This window comes from Calonectris borealis, chromosome 4 (assembly GCF_964195595.1).
Source record: "Calonectris borealis chromosome 4, bCalBor7.hap1.2, whole genome shotgun sequence".
Classification (NCBI taxonomy): Eukaryota; Metazoa; Chordata; class Aves; order Procellariiformes; family Procellariidae; genus Calonectris; species Calonectris borealis.
Window position 1 is genome coordinate 69,474,095 of NC_134315.1, and position 18,610 is coordinate 69,492,704.

The 18,610-nt window shown below is 40.2% G+C and overlaps 1 protein-coding gene across 1 annotated transcript in view; it reads left to right on the forward strand.

Annotated features, from left to right (window-relative positions):
• The first annotated feature begins 3,739 nt into the window (after nucleotides 1-3,739).
• The window catches only part of ZNF827 (zinc finger protein 827), an 87,950-nt gene continuing 73,079 nt past the window's right edge, over nucleotides 3,740-18,610 (forward strand). The window contains exons 1-4 of the mRNA XM_075150482.1: nucleotides 3,740-3,827; nucleotides 9,294-9,423; nucleotides 9,527-10,539; nucleotides 15,318-15,490. Coding sequence (XP_075006583.1) covers nucleotides 3,740-3,827; nucleotides 9,294-9,423; nucleotides 9,527-10,539; nucleotides 15,318-15,490 — 1,404 coding nt within the window. The remainder of the gene's footprint in view (nucleotides 3,828-9,293; nucleotides 9,424-9,526; nucleotides 10,540-15,317; nucleotides 15,491-18,610) is intronic.

Consider the following 18,610-nt stretch of genomic DNA (forward strand, 5'->3'; position numbering starts at 1 on the left):
AATTTATAATACTCTATCAGAGTCTTCAGCTGATACCATAGCTGGTTTTAAAAGACACAGGGAAGTCTGAAATTTCTGATAAGGGACTTGAATCTGACTCAGAAGTTGCTGCTTAAAAAAGTGTTTGGTTTTATAGCAAATGGTTTATCATATTCTCTGTTTTCATCAGGCAAAAGAGGTGTATTCCTTTGATATGTTAATGTACAGACTTCAGGTTTTCAGCTGGCCATATTCCTTCAGTGTATAAATCAGTCTGATCGCTGTCTTGTGCTTTATGAAAGGTGTGCCCAAACTGAACTATAGGTTATTATAGCATGTTCACAAGGGCCTGTGGAAGAAACTTTCAATAAGGCTGGCTGTGGTATTTTGCTCAGTCTCCATAAAAGTGTTACAAGAAGAACATCGGTACCATAAAATATGTTTTGTAAGGAACATGATTTTCTATTGTTATACTGACACTTGATGTGCTTTATGAATCTGTCTTGGGGCTACTAGCCAGCCTTTGCAGCATAAACTGACTTCAGAAATATTTGTTTCTTCTGAAAACCTCAATCATAAAAATCAAGTGTCTTTGTCTACCTTCTCTCCAGGAGTTCTAGGTATTGGTCAAGTCAGCTAATGAAGGCGTTTTGTGTAGGATGCTCTTTTGTGGCATACCGCTTGAGAAATGGTCTTCAAAAATATTCCCCTCCTCTAAGGCCATGTGTGTTCCATTCCGTTTCATGCACACAACTCAAGTACTTCAGCTCACTAAGCCTCAAATAGTGGCAAAATCCAGCTAGAACAAAGTAATTCTAAACTGTAGCGAGACAAATATTATAAATATATTATTATACACATATACTATATAATATGTACATATGTACGTAACATTGTTATACATATAGATTACGCTCTAAGACATACTGCTCTGCCCACCTACTTTTCAGGGTTGCTGATTATTGGGCCTCACTGTTAAGATATTATTTCTGGGTCTTTAGGACTTTTCTTCTCCCAGGAAGATGCTGCCAACCAATTCTAGAGAAGAGTTTTTTTTTTAAATTAGTATCAGAAGAGTCTACGATGGACAACCCAGCTGCAGATGTCCCAGATAAGGCTTCTGAAGCAGCCTGCATGATATTGACTGCTGTGGCTATCCTGACTGCATGGGCCAGCTCTTCCCTGAGAGGTGTAGTACATTGTTGAGGTTTGGGATGGGAGGGAGAATCCTCTGGTGTTTTTCATTGACAAGACGCGATATGCTTTGCACCCCAAAAAACCTCAGGAGGTAGGTGGCTCAGATTGTTGACAACGACTCCTGCTTCCCCATTCCTGCCTCCTTCGCATCAGTCTTGTTCTGATTTCTTGGCAGAATGAGTAGTTTTCTGCCAGATTAGTGAGTTGAAATTGGCTCACCAAGCAGTCAAACAAACAACAGAGCAAATGTAAGGGAGGGCACAGGACCACCACTTCTCTCGGTCTTGAGCTTTTGTCACCTTAACAGCGTCTTCTAACTGCACTCTAAGCCAATGCCTGTTCATTTGGTGCTTAAAATCTCTGAGTCCCAGTGGAAGCAACACTCCTCAAACACTGATCCCACAGCTACCAACTATAACCTCTTGCCTAGAGCAGAAGAATAGTTAATCTTTCTTGGAGGCAAGATGTCAAACATCCATCCTACTAGGAGTTATCTTTTGAAGAACTTGTTTTGGGGGAGATCAGACTTGTTGTTTCTATAAGATCCTATCTTGTGGTCTGTCAACAGCCCTGAGAACCTTCATCAAGTAGTGACAGTTCACCTCGGGAGAAACCATGTATTTCTGTCCTCTTCCATGGATACTTAGCTAGTAAAAGAAGGATCTTTTTGGCAGGTAATGAAACCCACTTGACGCATTTATTCTGGGGCTTGTGGCTGAAAATAAAAGGCCACTGTCTCTGTTTCCCATCTGCCACAAAATTCTTCTCCTTTGAGGGAAAGGAAATAAAGGCAGTTTTATGTTGTCTGTGACAAGCTTTTTCAGTAATCCATCCTGCTTCCTTTCTTCCTCGGAAGAGTCCATCACACCTGGATTCTGCCTTTGAGAGGAAACTGAGGTGCTGTACATGCGTTTTGACCTTCTGTGTTGTCTAGCAGTTGGCAAACCCGAATGCATGGTACTTCTGCACATTCACAATTGTTTGTGCATATGGGCAAAGCATCTTGAAGAGTTCCAGTCACTGCAAGGTAATTAACTTTCTCTAATCTTGTTTGTCTTGGAGCCCTTTTTTAAAAAAAACAGTACTAGAGAAATTGCTAGGTGAATATCCTGGGGTTTTCTTGTAAGTGGATTTTTTCAAAGTCACTTTAAGTTAGGGATAAAAGTAGAGGATATATACCTTGTCTTTAAAAGCCGTGCCTTTCTTTTCCCCTCTCCTCCTTCGCTCCAGTTAGGAAAATCATTATTTTAGAAGATGTGGAGATGAAATACAGAGTCCTACCTAGGGCTTCTTTTCCTGTCTAATTGTGTGAGTATTTTCACACATCTTAAACACAGGGGAGAATGACAGAACAGAAGAGCTATGGCTTTTTGGCAGTCCCTTCTTGCAGCTGTGCTGCTCTCTCTAGGTCAGCCTGCGGTAGAGAAATTTGGTTCAAGCACCAGCAACACTGCTAAAACATTTTGTGATGAGGTCAAGAGTTGAATAATCATCCCGTTGATAAGTGAGCGAGCCAGAAATTCCATTCAAAGAGGACAGTGACTTCCTGTGCTGCTTACCTATTATAGGTCACAGAAATCATGAAGGGAAAATGGGGGACCGAGGGCACTCTAGCACGTGACTGTTTATGTAACTGTGACTTTTAAGTTTTATTTGCTGCCGTTGATATAATAAAAGGAGTTAAGGCAGGCCTTTGTGTCTTTATTAAAATCATGATTTTCTTGCAAGCATCCCTATGGGAAAATCAACATAGCTGCTGCTCTGGACATATAGTCTCATCAGATGTGGCTGTAAGTGCTTTTTAGAGGTGGAGCCTGTGGGGTGTCGGTGCACAGTGTGCCCGGCTTCTCTGAGGTGGTCCTACAGCACACACATCCACATGGTCTGGTGGGTGGGGGAACCCACAAAGGTTGTTCAGCCCAGAGGAATGACATTCACTCTTTATTTGAAATGCTTAAAAAACAGCCTGTATACAAAAAGGGTAGTTTGTAGGCAGCTAGGCTGAGCAATTTATATAAGATACCACATAATAGATTTCCCAGATATGACTGTCATTTTTAGGCCTATGCATGCTGCTTTCTATAGTACCTGGTTGTGAAATCAGCCAGGGTTTATGTGAAGCTGACACCCAGAGACAATGTGAATTAGAAAGTGATGTGATAGCAAGTGATCTCTTGTAATTATTTTTTACCATTGCTAAAATGATGCACTTACACAGTGTACCTAGTTTACCTAAAGGTATCTACTGTATTCAGTCCTTAGCTCCTTCATTCTTTTCTCCTCTGTATTATCTGGTCTGCACTAAATTCTGATGTGACACTTTTGTGGCTGATAGTTCTCATTGAATGTGCTGTTTGCAGTTAGGACTTCAAGTTCCCCTTCTCTAATTTCATCCTGGAGCTTCTCCAGTATGGCTTCTGCTTATGGTGGCTAGCAACCAGTCTCTGACAAATTTCAAGGCCTCCGTGCCAGTGGTACTTATTGGGTTTGGCTGAAGGAAGTGAGCGTCCTTCTATATTCCAGTTCTAAAGGGGATAAGTTGGCTGACTGTCGCAGAGCTAAGATGGAGACATTGTGGGCCTGTGTTCTCTTCTTGAACGTGCAGCCATCATGTGATGGGAAGCTCCTCTTATTTGGATACGATGCTGATGGTAACAGTCATGATGGAACCTGGGTTACAGCACCTGTAAAGAGAGGGTATTCTGAAATGGACTGCCAGAAGAGCGAATTTTGGCCTGTGGCCTGATCCCTAATCCTCGTTTGAGGGTTCTAAGAAAGCAGACAGGAGGGAGTAGGACATGGGAAGCCATCCTGGAGGCCAAATATGAACACACCAGTTTACTATCTGTCTTACCTCTTCCTTGTCCATGACTAGTTAAATGCCTTTAGAGTTGTCCATACCTTCTTGGCTGTCAGCTGATGCTTCTCTTCATTCACTCCCCTTTTCTTGCTATTCTTGATAAAAGCCACATGAGGCTAAGTTCTAAGTTGCTCAGGTGTTGTCTCTGCCTTATTTTTGATGCATCTGCCTATTTACTTGGCCTTAATCTGATTGCTCATCTGAGTCAGTCTGTGTTTCCTCAGAACTCCTTATGGATGGCTTACTGCTTCATTTAAGTTTAATGTGTCCTTTTAAATTCTTTAGGTATCTTTGCAGAGCTCCTCAATTCCCTAGTGTAAACCTATCACTTAATCTTAGCTCTTTTGTAGGCCTGGGTATAGTGTTTAGTATAAGATAATACAGAGAATGGTTTATGATAGGCATTAGACATGGAATAAGACAAGCTGTTGGGGCAACAAATTAGGAAGATGGCCTGGGTGCCAAATAGCCAACAAATGCAATTATAACTTTATTTAGATTGACACAAACTTGAACGATCGTATCTGAAATCCTTATATAGATCAAGATATTTGATATCAAGATAACAAAATTGTGGTTTGGCTCTCTTATCCCTTTAAATCCTGGTCCTGTAGATTCCCAGATTTTTCCTGAAATGTAACTGCTGAAGTTAGGGCAATCTTATCTAATTTATCTCATCAACAATTTTCCTGTGCACATTTCTTTGAAATTATTTGACTTCTACCTACTTTTATATTTGTTTTAATTTTCATTCTGTAATCCCATAATTACAATTTCCATATGTTTCGTATCACTGTAACATATGGATTTGCAATGTTAATTATGTATTGAAGTTCTTTAATTTACTCATTGCACTGAATGATTGAAGTGAAACTTTGTCCCTCTTAGCATGAAAATTCAGTCTCTTTGGGGTCGGTTCCTTAGCTGTAGCCTCTTCTCAGATAATCTCTGGTGGTCCAAATGGTGTTCTTTCAGTCATGTTTTCACTGTCCATGTTTGTCGCTCAGTGCCACAACTTGAAAACTCTTCCCTTTTCCGTGTGCTGCACATACTGTTTCTGGATCTAGCCTGCCACATTTATATTTCCCCACATCAAGTCCTACAAAGCGAAACTGTGGATCATCTCACATTTGCCCCTTTCAGGAATGGCATGTGTACATTACATTGGGTACAGTTAAAGTTCCCAGCATTTGAATTGGGTGGCTCAGTATATAAATGAACAAACGTGTTTGCCTTTTTCAGTTTTCAGATATAAGTAGTTTGGGCAAGTTAATATTTACATTTCTATTGATATCAGGGTCAAATTCTAATCACCACTCTAAGTAAAAGGGCAGATGCTCACAAAGTGAAATAACATACTTGGGGATCAATAAGATTTGTCTGTCAAACTGATTTCTTGAAGAGGAAACAGAACTTCTCTGTGTTTGAAAACAAGCGGATGAGTGGGTGAGCGAGAGAAATTGGCACTTCTTCAAACAGTGCTTCTGCACACATTTGTGGCTTTGCCAGAGATTGATATTGGGCTACATCAGTGGCAGCAGCCGCCCAACAGTACTTTGGTGCCTTTTGGCATCGCTGACAGGAGTGGGAAGTACTTGTGTGAGGCTCCTGGGTGCTGTGTGATGGGGTAGACCTGAAGCATGCAAGACACCTGTAACTTTCACTAGCCTCTGCCAGTGGCAAATGGTTTGGGAAGCAGTTCTCCTTCCAGAACTGCCATGGAAATCAGGAAAAAGAGGCATTGACAGGTCTTGACTCTTGAATCATGTTGAGAAGAGGTAATCCGATGAGCGGTTACTTGGTAAAAGTTGGTGAGATTCCCAGCCAGGTCTTGCTCCAAATGAAGTCAGTGAGAATTTACCTCTAACCCTCTAACGCTGAAGTTACCTTTTCCTGCTTTGCAACTTCCGTGTTGTTTCTTACCCATGTTTAGCATTTCAGGCTGCAATAGAAATGAAATGCCAGTAGCTTAACGTTCATAAGTAATTCTGTAATAACAAACTATGGTATGTTTATGACGGAGAGAAGAAATTTAAATGTGGTATTACATTTCTATTCCTAGCTTTCAAGGAATTCTCACTGGAGCTCCTTAGCTGTGTTGTGAGAGAAGGGAAAAACATGTCATGCAAATCTTCTGCCACAGATGTGAAATACAGCTGAAGTTTCTTGACAGACACATGGAGGTTGGCTCCTGTTTCAGACTGGTCTGGGTCTCCCATGAACCCTCTGAGTTCTGAGGGAAGGTTTTATTTAATTTGAAATCATAGGAAAGTTGGTGGGTAGGGCTGATTTCTCCTGGAGTTCTTAAGCTTGTTCAAACTCACAGGCTCATGAAGTCAATGTGAATTTAAATCTTGCCCTGAAGGCCTTGAATGGCAACTTTGCTTAGAAATGAAATTGCCAGGCTTCACCATTATGCTTCTAAACCAATTCACTACTGTTTAAAAGGCGGCTTGACTGAGCGCATGATAAGACACTGATGCTGGCTTTTTCAGCATTAACCTTACAGCCTTAAAATACAGCGGACTTGATACTGCAGCAACTGAGGGAATTACTGAGAAGAGGAAAATTAGAACTGTGTCAGCAGTTAGAGGTCTGGTTTCTGGGTATAGAAAGAAACTGCACGGGTGGAAAAAAAAAATGCAGCTGGCTTTTGGGATAGAGATGCTGCAAAGGAAATTTGCCCTTTGTTATGGAGACCGCTTGGAGATTTGAGAGTGCTTGAGTGGTTATGGGTAGATTAGCAACAGGAGGGGGAGCTCTCACTGCATTACCCAAAGAGGAGGGAAATTCTGGACTTGGTAGCGAGCCTTTAAATGAAGCGTACTGCACTCCTGTCAATAAAATGTTGGTGCCTGCTCTTCATATAGGCGAGACCAATGGAGAGTATGCATGTCTGGAAAAAGCAAGGCAAACCATGTGCTGTTGCTATCTCTTCTGCTATTGCTACCTTATGTTTTTTGGTTCCAGGTATAGTGTAGTTGTGTTACTGTTGAAGAAAGCTGTATTGCAGCTATGCCATAGCAGATGTAGTTCCTTTCCCCCCATCCTTACCATCAACTTAAAATACCAGTGTCCTGTTCCTCAGCTACTGTAAGCATTCCCTGAGATGTCAGCTTTAGAGAGGAGGGATAGATAGTGAAAATATATGCGGGACATTACTTTTATGGTTAGAGCAAAAGCTGGTGCAGGTGAGAAGGAATAGTTCATTTCCAGTGCAAGTAGGATGAACAAGATTGAGAGATTTGTAGAACAGTGTTAATTAACTAGTATTTTAAAGTCTGGTTGTGACTAGGATGCATATCAACATTAAGAAATTGAGGTACATGGTAAGGAACAGAGAAATTTGGGGGTTTAGTAAGCTGGAGATTTCTCTAAAACAGAAACCCATTTCCTCTTGTAACCATTTACACTTAAATATCTCTCAAACTAATTTTGGGATGACTTTCTGAGTGAAGGGAAATGTAATTCTCCCTCCTTCTTTATGGATGGAGAGCAGAAACACAGAGAGAGTAGGGTTTGCAGGGGTGAAGAGGGGTTGTTTTAACACAGACAGATGTAAGCAGATGCAGGCTAGCTCTGGCTCAGAAGCTGTGTAGTGGTGTCAACTCTAGGCTGTGTCCCAGAGGATGTGCCCTGCTCTTGGTATATCACTTCAGGCAAAGTGCCAGTAAGATGCTTTTTTGGCTTCCAATCCAGAACTTGCTTGGATCTGGGATGAGTGGACGGATCTCTCATTTGAGTGCACCCAACTGTACAGACAATGTCTCAGGTTACTTTTTAATGTTCACAGGGTGAAAAGGGAATACATTCAGTTTTCCTTTAACCTGCATAAGTGCTGGCTCAACTGATTAGCATCTATCTTCTTTATTTGAATGTGCATAGTGTTGGCCTTTATGCATTGTGTCTGTGATGTTAACTTGGATAATATCAAAATAATTTTAGGTAAGTGCTTTGGGTTTTGCTTGGCTTTTGTTTGTTTTCAATAGGAAAGATGCTAGCCCTCTTCTGCATGAATTACTAATCTAAGGTAACTGAGTGGTTTTCTTGTGGGCTCTTAAAACATTGGTGAATTTTTTTCCAAAGGGTTTTGAGTAAAAGGAACTTACTGTGCGAGACTATTCCTCATATTCTGTATAACATTAAAAAAACAATCTTTGCTTTCAGAGTGTATGTTGGTATCTCTATACCCATGGTATATTTGGCTGGGTTTTTTCCTCCTTAAATTCATTGGATCAAAGCAATAATATAAATCTAAGTTTTATTCATCAACTTTTCTCCAAGTTTTGTAATTTGCTGGAATTAAATAGGGAATCTGGGAATAACACATGATCATAGATACAGTACATATCATGCAGGCTTATTTCCAGAATGTTAGTGGAGGGTTATATTAAATCCTTTTGTTTTGCTGTAGTATGATTACAAAGATTCTTTTGTAGCTTGGGACATTGAGTCTAAAAGCAAGAAATGTGAGAGGCATTTGGCAAGAGAAGATAACATGGATTTAATTCTAGCATTGCTGTTGTTCTTAACTACGTCCTGATTGGCCAGCAAGATCTGCAAAAAAAATCTTGGTCATGTGTGTATGACTTTGAATACCTATCAGGAAAAAGAGCAATCCAGGGTCACAGTGCTTTAAACACTGTCAGTTAGGTCTCAGGAGAGACTAGATATGTTGCAGTTACTGGAGAGGAGAAAATGTAACTAACTGCATTGAGACCAACACTTTTTTTTTCTTTTTTTTTTTTCTTTTTAGCTAAACTAAGTTCAGTTTAGGATAGTCTTTAAAACTTTAACATTAATGAAGAGTGACAAGCAAATGACAAGCAAGTAGTGTCTAAATAAGAAGAAAAAAACCCAAAGATTAGTTTTGTGTGTATGATATTCCTTTCCCAAATAGTTGGAGAGATGAGAGCTTTAGCTTGCATTCATCTATTAGTCATTTCAGCTACTCAGGAATGAATTGTGTATTATCAGTATAAATTTTATTTTATTTTAGATAGGGGTCACTGCAGGATTGGGCTGAGATTTAAGGTCTCTGGAAGAAACTACTTTGAGTAGCTACCCTCCTGATCTGCTTTTGAAGGTGTGCCTGTGCTAGCTGTACAAAGACACAAGTATACAGTTATTTCTGGGCCTGTTAAATCCCTGCTTTGTACCACAGAGTTCATAATACTTTGCAGGATGTACAGACTATACCGATAATGAAATATTTGCAATATATGAATATATATTATGCATATTTGTATTGTTGCAGTTCTAGCTGTTTTAGTTATGCTAACCGTCAAGATTTTGTCTTCAAAGAAAGACTTATTAATTTTCAAAAAACTTTTTCCTGGTCACTTAATCCAGGCTGATGCCATGTCCATGCACTTTAAGGGGTATGTTAGGTGACTATTCAGGAAGGTCATGCAGAGGCCAGGCATACTTCATGCTAAGAAGTTATTTTATGCAGATTTGGGAATAATACTGTTGTTCTTGGTTCCACACAGATGGTACCAGACAGGAAGAAGTGGAAAGTGAACTCAGTGAAGAAGAACGCTGGTTTGGAAATTCTTCAGAAACTCCTTCAGAAGCATCATATGGAGAAGTCCAGGAGAACTTTAAGTTGTCTCTTGAGGACAGAATCCAAGAGCAGTCCACTTCCCCAGATACTTCTTTGGGAAGTGCAACTCCTAGCAGCAACACAGTGGAGCTGGGATCCATTGAAAATGAGGCACTAAGAGACACATTACAGAGCAAAGAGCACCTTTCTCCTGATGTGTCATCTCTGTGTGAAGAAGAATCTCCTGGTCCAAATAAGCCACTGAGTAGTAATCTGAGGCGGCTACTGGAGGCTGGCTCCCTCAAGCTGGATGCTGCTGTTACAGTCAATGGCAGAGTCGAGTCCCCTGTAAATCTCGGCTCAAATCTCTCCTTCTCTCCACCTGCTCATCATGCCCAGCAGCTAAGTGTTCTTGCCAGAAAGCTTGCTGAGAAACAGGAACAAAGTGACCAATACAATGCAAGTAGTCACTTTATATGGAATCAAGGTAAGTGGTTGCCAAACTCAACCACCACCTGTGGTTTGTCCCCTGATTCAGCTATCCTGAAACTGAAAGCCGCAGCCAATGCCGTTCTGCAGGACAAATCTCTTTCAAGGACTGAAGACACTATAAGATTCGAATCCTTTTCCTCACCTTTTAGTTCTCAGTCAGCCAGCTCCACATTAGCAGCTTTATCTAAGAAAGTGAGTGAAAGAAGCATGACTCCTGGGCAGGAGCATCCGCCTCCGGCTAGTTCTTTCCTTTCTCTGGCTTCCATGACCTCTTCAGCTGCCCTTCTCAAGGAGGTTGCTGCAAGGGCTGCAGGCACCCTGTTGGCTGAGAAGAAGAAATCACTGGTTGCTGAGGATCCCCTGCAGCTTTCAGAGATGAAGCAAGAGAAAGCAACTCCACCACAGTCTTTGGAATTATTGTTACTGCCAGTCCCTAAGGGAAGAGCATCCAAACCCACTAGTACAGGTATGGGTACAGTTTGAGCCACTAAGTAGAATGTATTTGTTTTCCTATAGGCTTATAGAACATCTCTTCAATAGGTCTGGATTTGGTTTGATTCCATGTATTATGAGAATAAGAAGTAGGTACTTTAGGTAAACAATAGAAAAGCTTTTTAAAATACCACTTGAAGACCAAACTGTCACAAATGTTTCTGTATTTGAAAGATATGAATGTACAGTTCGGTACTTTTTTTTTTTTTGTTCCATACAATGGTATTTCCCCCTCTTACCAAGTTCAGAATAAGTCCACAAAAAATATTTAATGGAGAAGATCAAAGAATCCCTGTTAGGAAGCTCATGGTATCAGTGAGCATGTACAAAACTAGTGCTTTTGAAATACTGGACAAGGGAGAATTCTCCCTCCTGCTGTCTCTGTCACAAATGGACTTTTGTATAATCGCTTACTACCCTGTCCTAATTTACCAGAGTATATTATTATGTTGCCACTTTTCATTAAAATTTTTTGCAGCAGTTCGGTATTTTACAATCCTTTGTCATTAAAAAAAAGTGAACTGCATTTCTCTAATTTGCTCAAGAAGAACCATTTTACACTTCTGACTTCCCTCCACCAGTTCCAGCTGTCGGCAGCCAAGGAATCAGGCTTATAGGGAATAAGAAGAAACAGACTTGGTAACAAAACCTTTCAAGAACTGGCAAGCCAGGCAAGGAAATTTAAATGATCCATCTTCAAAATAAAGAAAAATAAGGTTTCTTTCATCTCTTTCTGTAAAAAGTTCACATCATGGATTCATATTTCTGGTAGAACATACAGCTTCAGGTGTCGTCAGTGTTCTCCCTGGAGTGGTGTTCTGCTGCAGAGGGGAAGGAAGCATGTCAGGTCTCTTCACAAGATGCACGAAGTGATTCAGTATATTATTAGAGCTTTATCAGGCTGAGTTTTATCAGGAATACTAGCCTCACTGTACAGGGGTAGCAAGCCGGTGTACAGACATGAAGCCTGACGTGGATGTTGTATAATTGCACTGCCGTCTTTCTGACCTAGCCTTTTTGTTTAGGGATATTATGAGGTCTGATCCCTCCCTGTGCAGCTCTTGGTAAAAACTCATAGGGTAGAAGCTATTGGATGGACAGCAATGCTCATTCCTCCTCTGGAAGAGGACGGGGAGGAATGTGATGAGGTGCAGCGGGGACCAGTTTTTTTGCTCTGAGTTACATGTGTTCTACAAATGCTTTGCTGGTGTGTTTTGCCAAGGCAATTAAAGTGGCAAACTATTCTTGGCGTGGATCTGGCCTACGGTTTTCATTAGTTTAGATGAAGTCCTTTTTGGAGTAACATAAGCTAAACCAAGAAAAGGTCCTTTCGTGTGGGAATAAGAGTACCCACACTGGCTACACCAGTGTGACTGTGGGCATTAATTTAATGTAACTTTCCCCATGAAGACTGGCCTTCATATAAGAAAGGCAGCAATGTATAGAAAAGGAATAAGGTTAAAATTTATTTGAAGTTGTTAGTTTATTTCTGCTGGAGAAAAAGCTGTTCACATGATAAGTTTTTACTGGGGAAAAGTAAATGGTTGTAGTAAAATCCAGGTTCTGTGTTTGACCAACGAACTGTGGGATTTGTCTGTGCAGGTTATACTAGGAGAGTGCTCTGCCAGCGCGCAAGTGTGCTGGTAGTACCGGCACTTTCAAACTAGCTCTGATGCAGCAAATTCCTAGCAACTATTCTCTTTGCTGAAGGCCCAAGCATACTGTGCTGCTAAAAGATAACAATGGGGACTGACTGCCTCAGGTCCTTAGTAACCAAGGAACAACTATTCATTTTTTTATAATATATGGGACTAGTATCCCAAGAGGAAGGGTGTTTCCTTTCGGTTCATACGCGCTGGGCCAATGCCAGTTGGCATCCGAGCAAACTTTATAGTGCAATGTTCATAACAAAAGTTCTTTAAGTCCATTTTCTGATATGCTATTAAGTTTTTCCTTTCTAAATAATTAACCGACTGAAAATAAAAAGCAAGCTGTTGGTTAGCATACCTGGATGTTGATTATGGACAGCCAGACTCCTTGATTCCTTCAGCCATGGAGAAATGCAGCTTGCAAAAAGAGGTCACTGTTTAGTGATCTTTGATTGAAGACTTCACTTCTGTAAAAGTTGAGTAGGGCAGCTGAGCATGTGTATTTGCCATGAAAAAAAATGTTGCACATTCCTGATTCCTTTTGCACCTACAGCTTTATGGCACTAAAAGCAAAAAATAGTATTTCATTTTATAATGTTTTATCTTTTTGTGTGTGTCTGATTGCTCCTTGAGACACGAGGGGTTTTTGTCTTGTTCCGAGAGAGACAGCTTTTCCCAGTAGGCATAGCTTGAGAGGTGGCTTTTTCCTCTCTCATACTTTGAACATTTAAGGCACTGGTGACTTTGCTTTGTTGTAACGAATCTGATTCACTTACCCACCAGCAACATCTAGCTTTGGTTATGAGATCAATACTCAGTGAGATTAATTAGATGTCGACAAGTAAGGAACAGCAAAGATGGAGGCTATTTAAAGAGGAATATGTTAATAACAAGAGTATGCCTGCTGCTCTTTTGTCCACCATGTTGAGCTATTTGCTCAGAATTCTTACAGGCAAGAAGCTGGAGCCATGGCTTATCAGAGCATAGTCACCTCTGAAACCGTATTGCAGATTTGGTGGACCTAATCATTACGTGCATAGGTTATAGTAAAGGGGTACAAAGACTAACTTTTCTATCAGTCTGTTAATATTGCCAATTTTATAAAATGCTAATATGTTTGGGGTGAAATTTAAAAGGAAGCCTGGAATCTCTGTTAAAGTTCTGATGTTGTTTTTGAAAGAGTGTGGGTGGCAGACCCTTCTTTTACGGACTGAATACTTGTTTGGTGTAACTTTCTGCCTGCAACGCTTGCAATTTTGTTCCTGAAGCTTCTTTGGGAAGCACTGGCTGATGCTCTCCTCACTAGAGTCACTCTTTCCAACTGATTGACACCATCTGACATGAAATAGACATCAATATAAATGAAGGAAAGCTGAAGCCCACAATTTTTTTTCTTATGCTGAGGTTTATGTAGTACAGTGAAGAGCTAACATGGTTCAGCTTTGGAGAGCATTGAGATAATTCCTGTGTGCCATTAATTGTCATTGTTGTTGGTGAAGTCACATGCATTCAGTCCAGTTCTTTGCATATTTTGTAATGTGCTAAATTACTATTGATCCATATTGTTTGCAGATTTATTTTTAATGGGGTGGAAAACAGGTAATAGCTTGTTACACATTTCTTTTCTGGATCCTTTGTGATGATAACCAGAGACTGGAAAAAAGATATGATAGAAGGAAGAGAAATGATAGGTAAAAATGCTACCAATATATTTTTTCTGTGGTTTGTCTTTCTCCTGCCTTTTGTGAAGAAGTAAAGATATTTAAAAACTGAAACACAGACAATTATAGGATTGGCTTTGGCTTACTCTTTAGAGGTGCAGAGAGGGGAACAGTTTGGTAGTATGTTAAGTATGATAGAATATTTCACAAGGAGAATTTCTGAACTGGCAGAAGTGCATGCTTTGACAATGTGTCCTTTTGTGTATGTATGTAATGACTACCTGATCAGTTGAATTACGGTGGTTTTGTTTCCTACCTAATAGCAAGAATTATGTTTTAGGATGTGACAAATCTTTCTGGAGGTTTTTATCACTTCGTTCCTCATCAAGGGAATTTGATGTTTGCTATATCCTTATCAGTAGGAAATAACTGATAAATGAGATTAAAAATTCTGAGAGAAATTCCAAATAGCAGGATGCACATTGCTGAGCTCTGGATATTTGAAAATAGTCTGTCTTTCACAGTGAGGCAAAAGGCTTCCAATTCCACAGTAATACTAGGCCTTTCTTTATAACAAGCAGAGGAAATCGTGGTGAGAGAATGAATGGATGGTTAGTTTGTAAAGTCAGCAGCAGGAATTTCTCTTTCCTTCAACCTTGAGATGGTTCCACACTCAGTAGACTAACCATATTTGCCTGATAAATGCCACCAAATCCTTTTCTTATCTTAGGTGAACTGGGCAGTAAAGCAGAGCGCAAACGTTTAGGAAGGCAGTAGATTTAAAGCCCTGACAACTAGAGGAGCAGAAGGAAACCCCATGACCCGAAGACCCCCGATGGCTGAAGTTGCAGCAGCATCTGCTCGAGCCATAACTAAACAAGTTCAACAGCAGGGGTTCTGAAGTCATTCACTTCTGGGGTTAAATATATCTGATATGCAATACCCGCATGCTTTTCAGTTAAGTTGTGGATTGTTCTATGCTTTATATCTCGCTCCCCTGCTGGCTAACCATCAGATTTGGAAATGGATCATTTTTTAACAGTTAAGCATATTTTCCATACCCTACTACAAGTGGCCTTTGATAGGAAATGAAGCTGCAAGGTGATAATTATGAGAGACATCCATCTCAGTTCAGTTAAATTATAAGGAACATTAGGACCAGGTGAGATAGAGTAGCATCCTCTACTGATTAGCCAAAGGATGTTTGGGACATTAACCTTTATAAATTATGGTGACCTTTCTTAGAGGGAGAATAACTAGATTAAGGGGAAAAGGGATATGCAGGGGGGAGGAACTGAAATTTCTGGTACATGTTGTTGTTTAACTGATGTGTCTCTTTGCAGATGAAATTCTAGCATTGAAAAATGATATCTTGAGTATGTTTACAAGGGGAAACAAGTGGCTGTAAAGGATCCTCTCTTTTTCTTCCCCCTTCTGCTAAGCTTCAGAAGAAGAAGGAGGAAAACCTTTCCAGTGTCCGATCTGTGGTTTGGTTATCAAGAGGAAGAGTTACTGGAAACGGCACATGGTGATTCATACAGGTTTGAAAAGTCATCAGTGTCCACTCTGTCCATTTCGCTGTGCACGCAAGGACAATCTCAAATCACATATGAAGGTAAGGGTAGCATTTACTGACGATCAAAACACTTGAATAATCAATCAAATCTATTTCATTTGCATTTGCAAGAACAAACTTTCCGTAGCTGTACTACGAATGATGCCTTCATTTAAATAAAGAGACCATAAAAAGAGAAAGAAATAACTTTTTTCCATTTGCTTGCCTTTCCATTTTATGCAATGTGGAAACTGCCCTGGGTTATGTCAATTTGGTGCGGCACAAGCTGTCTGTAACAGATTTAGTTCTGGACCTGGAACTACCAGAGGCAGGGATGTTAGCTGAGATGTGACACCATGCAAACACAGCAGTGCTGCTTTTCAGGATGCCAGCTAGTATCTCTGTATGCCATTGCATCACACTAAGTGGGCATACCAACTTGGCCAGCACTAGCACGGGATCTCCCTGTTACTTTCTATAGACAAGCCTGCAGTTTTAACTTTTTTCTTGCTGTAGTTTTTAACTGTAGGCATTTCAGGAGTAAAGGATCCAAACCAAAACGAATGACAGATTATACTGTAATGTTGTGTTTTCAAATGTTTCCATTAAGTTTAAGGTGTGCTTTTAACTCAGCCTAAGTTTTAGGCTCAAACTGAAGACGACCTTTTGAAGGAAGCAACATCTGTGTTGATACGGAAAAATATAAAGATGTAAAGAAACTCTCTGTCTGCTTAGCTGAAGTACTACATGGTTGCAATGTACAAAGTGCCTGGTCTTGCAAGCTGTAGAACGTGCTTGGTGAAGTAAAAATGGTACCTGTCCCATTACTCGTGCATGAAGAAGCTGAAGTGCAAAAAGTTTCCCTTGTTAATGCAGCTAAGTTTTATAATAACAGTGAAATGTTTTATTATAGTTAGTATTTTTTCTGTTTTAGACAAATGTGTGTAACAGAGCACCAGGCTGGTGTGGAGGGGGAGAGAAATCCCTGTTCAGCTTTTATATATGCTATTGCAGAATCTGAGATCACTAGACAGGAGTCTAACCTTGCTTACACCCAAGTAACTATTCACTTCAGTGTAAATGATCCAGATGATTCCACTGATCACAGAAGCAGATCTTGCTGTATTTCAGGTCCTTGCTAGGTCTGAAATCACCCTCCTAAAGTCTGAAGGCTCATCCCTTAACTCTTCTGCTGTGGATCAATGCAGTATTCCCAGGCATCCTTGGTGAAACATGCTAACCCTTATCAGGTACAAGTAGGTTTGGTGTTTATGGCTCTTTCTTTTAGCACTTGGTATTCCACATTGACTAGAGGGCTCAGATGGCTGTCCCGAGTAGAAGATGAGTAGAAAGAATGGGAACACAGCATGATAAGAAAGGTTTTTTGTTTTCAGTTGTTGACAGCCTGCACAGAAGCAGACATCACCTAAAAGTTTGCTATTGCCTGGCAAAGACCTGTTGTTGTCCCCTGCTTTGTAAAGGACATCCCTATTATTCCCTACAGAAATCCTTGTTCTCTGCATTTTTTGTCTTTTTGGAATTATTATTTGCAGGTTGAGGGTCTATCCCTTCCTTTTTGGCATGGTGATTTCCATAGGTGGTCACATGTAGTATGGTTGAAGAAAATTAGGGACTCTTTCACTGTCTGTGTGCTATCAAACTGATGGCTATCTGAAGCCCTTGTGCTCTTTTCTGCTCCCCATCTAATGTAAGCCCCTTCATTAACTGAGCCCATGTCATCTTAAAGATCAAGACCTCTTGTACAAATATGTAACATGTAGTGTTAATTATTTGGTAATATAGTAATTATTACCAAGTAATGCTCAGCTGGACATCATTGAGGTCAGAGTCAGGCCCAGAGCTGCTTGATACAATGTAAGAGATTACAGCCTCCTTTAGCCTTACTATGGAGATAAGATCTGAAGTCTCCTTAGTCAATGCAGTCCAGTCATGCAGGTAATAATGGACCCAATAGTCTTTGCTGGTAAAACTGCTTTCTATTTAAGATGAAGTCAATTGTCTTACAGAACTAGATGGTCTGTATTTAGTCTTTTGTCCTTGTTATAGTCTTATGGATAGATGTAAAGAATCACAAGTACAATGAAAGATAATGTTTTACCTTAATTTCAATGGGTTTCATACACTTTTCTCAATTGAGTAGGCCATTCGTAAAAATCAAAATTGAGGTAGGTGAATGAGGTAGGGACATGTTAGTCATGTGTCCAACAGTGTCAGACATAATTTGAATTCCCTTTGGTGAAAGTCTAAATTGATAACAAGATTAAAAATAAAAAATATCAGATTTCTGATTATAAAAAAGTGCTGCTTTTAAATCTGTATGTAAATAAGTATGAGATTATAATAACTGACACATATATAAGCCAACAGTGTTCAAGATGGAATGAATACACATCAGAAACAGTACAGCACAGCTGGGAGCTACTTAGGATGCAGCGTTCTGGTTATGCCAGTCGGATGTTTCAGTTCTCTTCGTTGTCCTACCTGGCCATATCTCTTTCCTGGCAGGCAACCCACAAAGGTAGAGCTGCCCCTAGCTCTCCATCCCTCTCTCCTTCCCCATGAGTCTACTGTGGCTGCAGGTGAAGACACATTTTTCAAAACCAAAAAGGCTACTTGAAATTAGGGTACTAGGCTGGTGTTTGTCATTCATTATAAGCCAATTTTTATTCTAGGATGCTATCACAAGCCAAGCTTTTTTCCTTTATGCTGCTCTTCGGTTTTCAGGTTGTGTGTTCTATTGATAAGGATGACAGGCAAAACCTATTGAGGTGTTTTGTCCAGCTGCAGTCCTCAAAACCTAATAGTGTCTTTGTTTCCTCCTAGGCAGCATAGCCCAGAGCTGAAGCACCTCCTCTTGTTTCTAGGTTCTTGCAGGCATTTTCCATTGAAACGGGTCATTTAGAGATTTCATTTCCATGAGTGGTTTGTGTGTGTCTCCTTATGGGCCTTCCTTATTGTGTGTATGTTTAGGTTACTGAATAATAACTATATAATATAAATACCGTCTAATTTTATGGTAATTATAACATGTCAAACTGATTGGCCCAGAATACAACATTGCCAACATTTTTAGTGTCTTGTCCCCTGCTAGAGAATAACTTAACAGAGAGCTGGATTGATTCCAGCCCTGACCATATTCGGATCTACTTGTGCTACCCA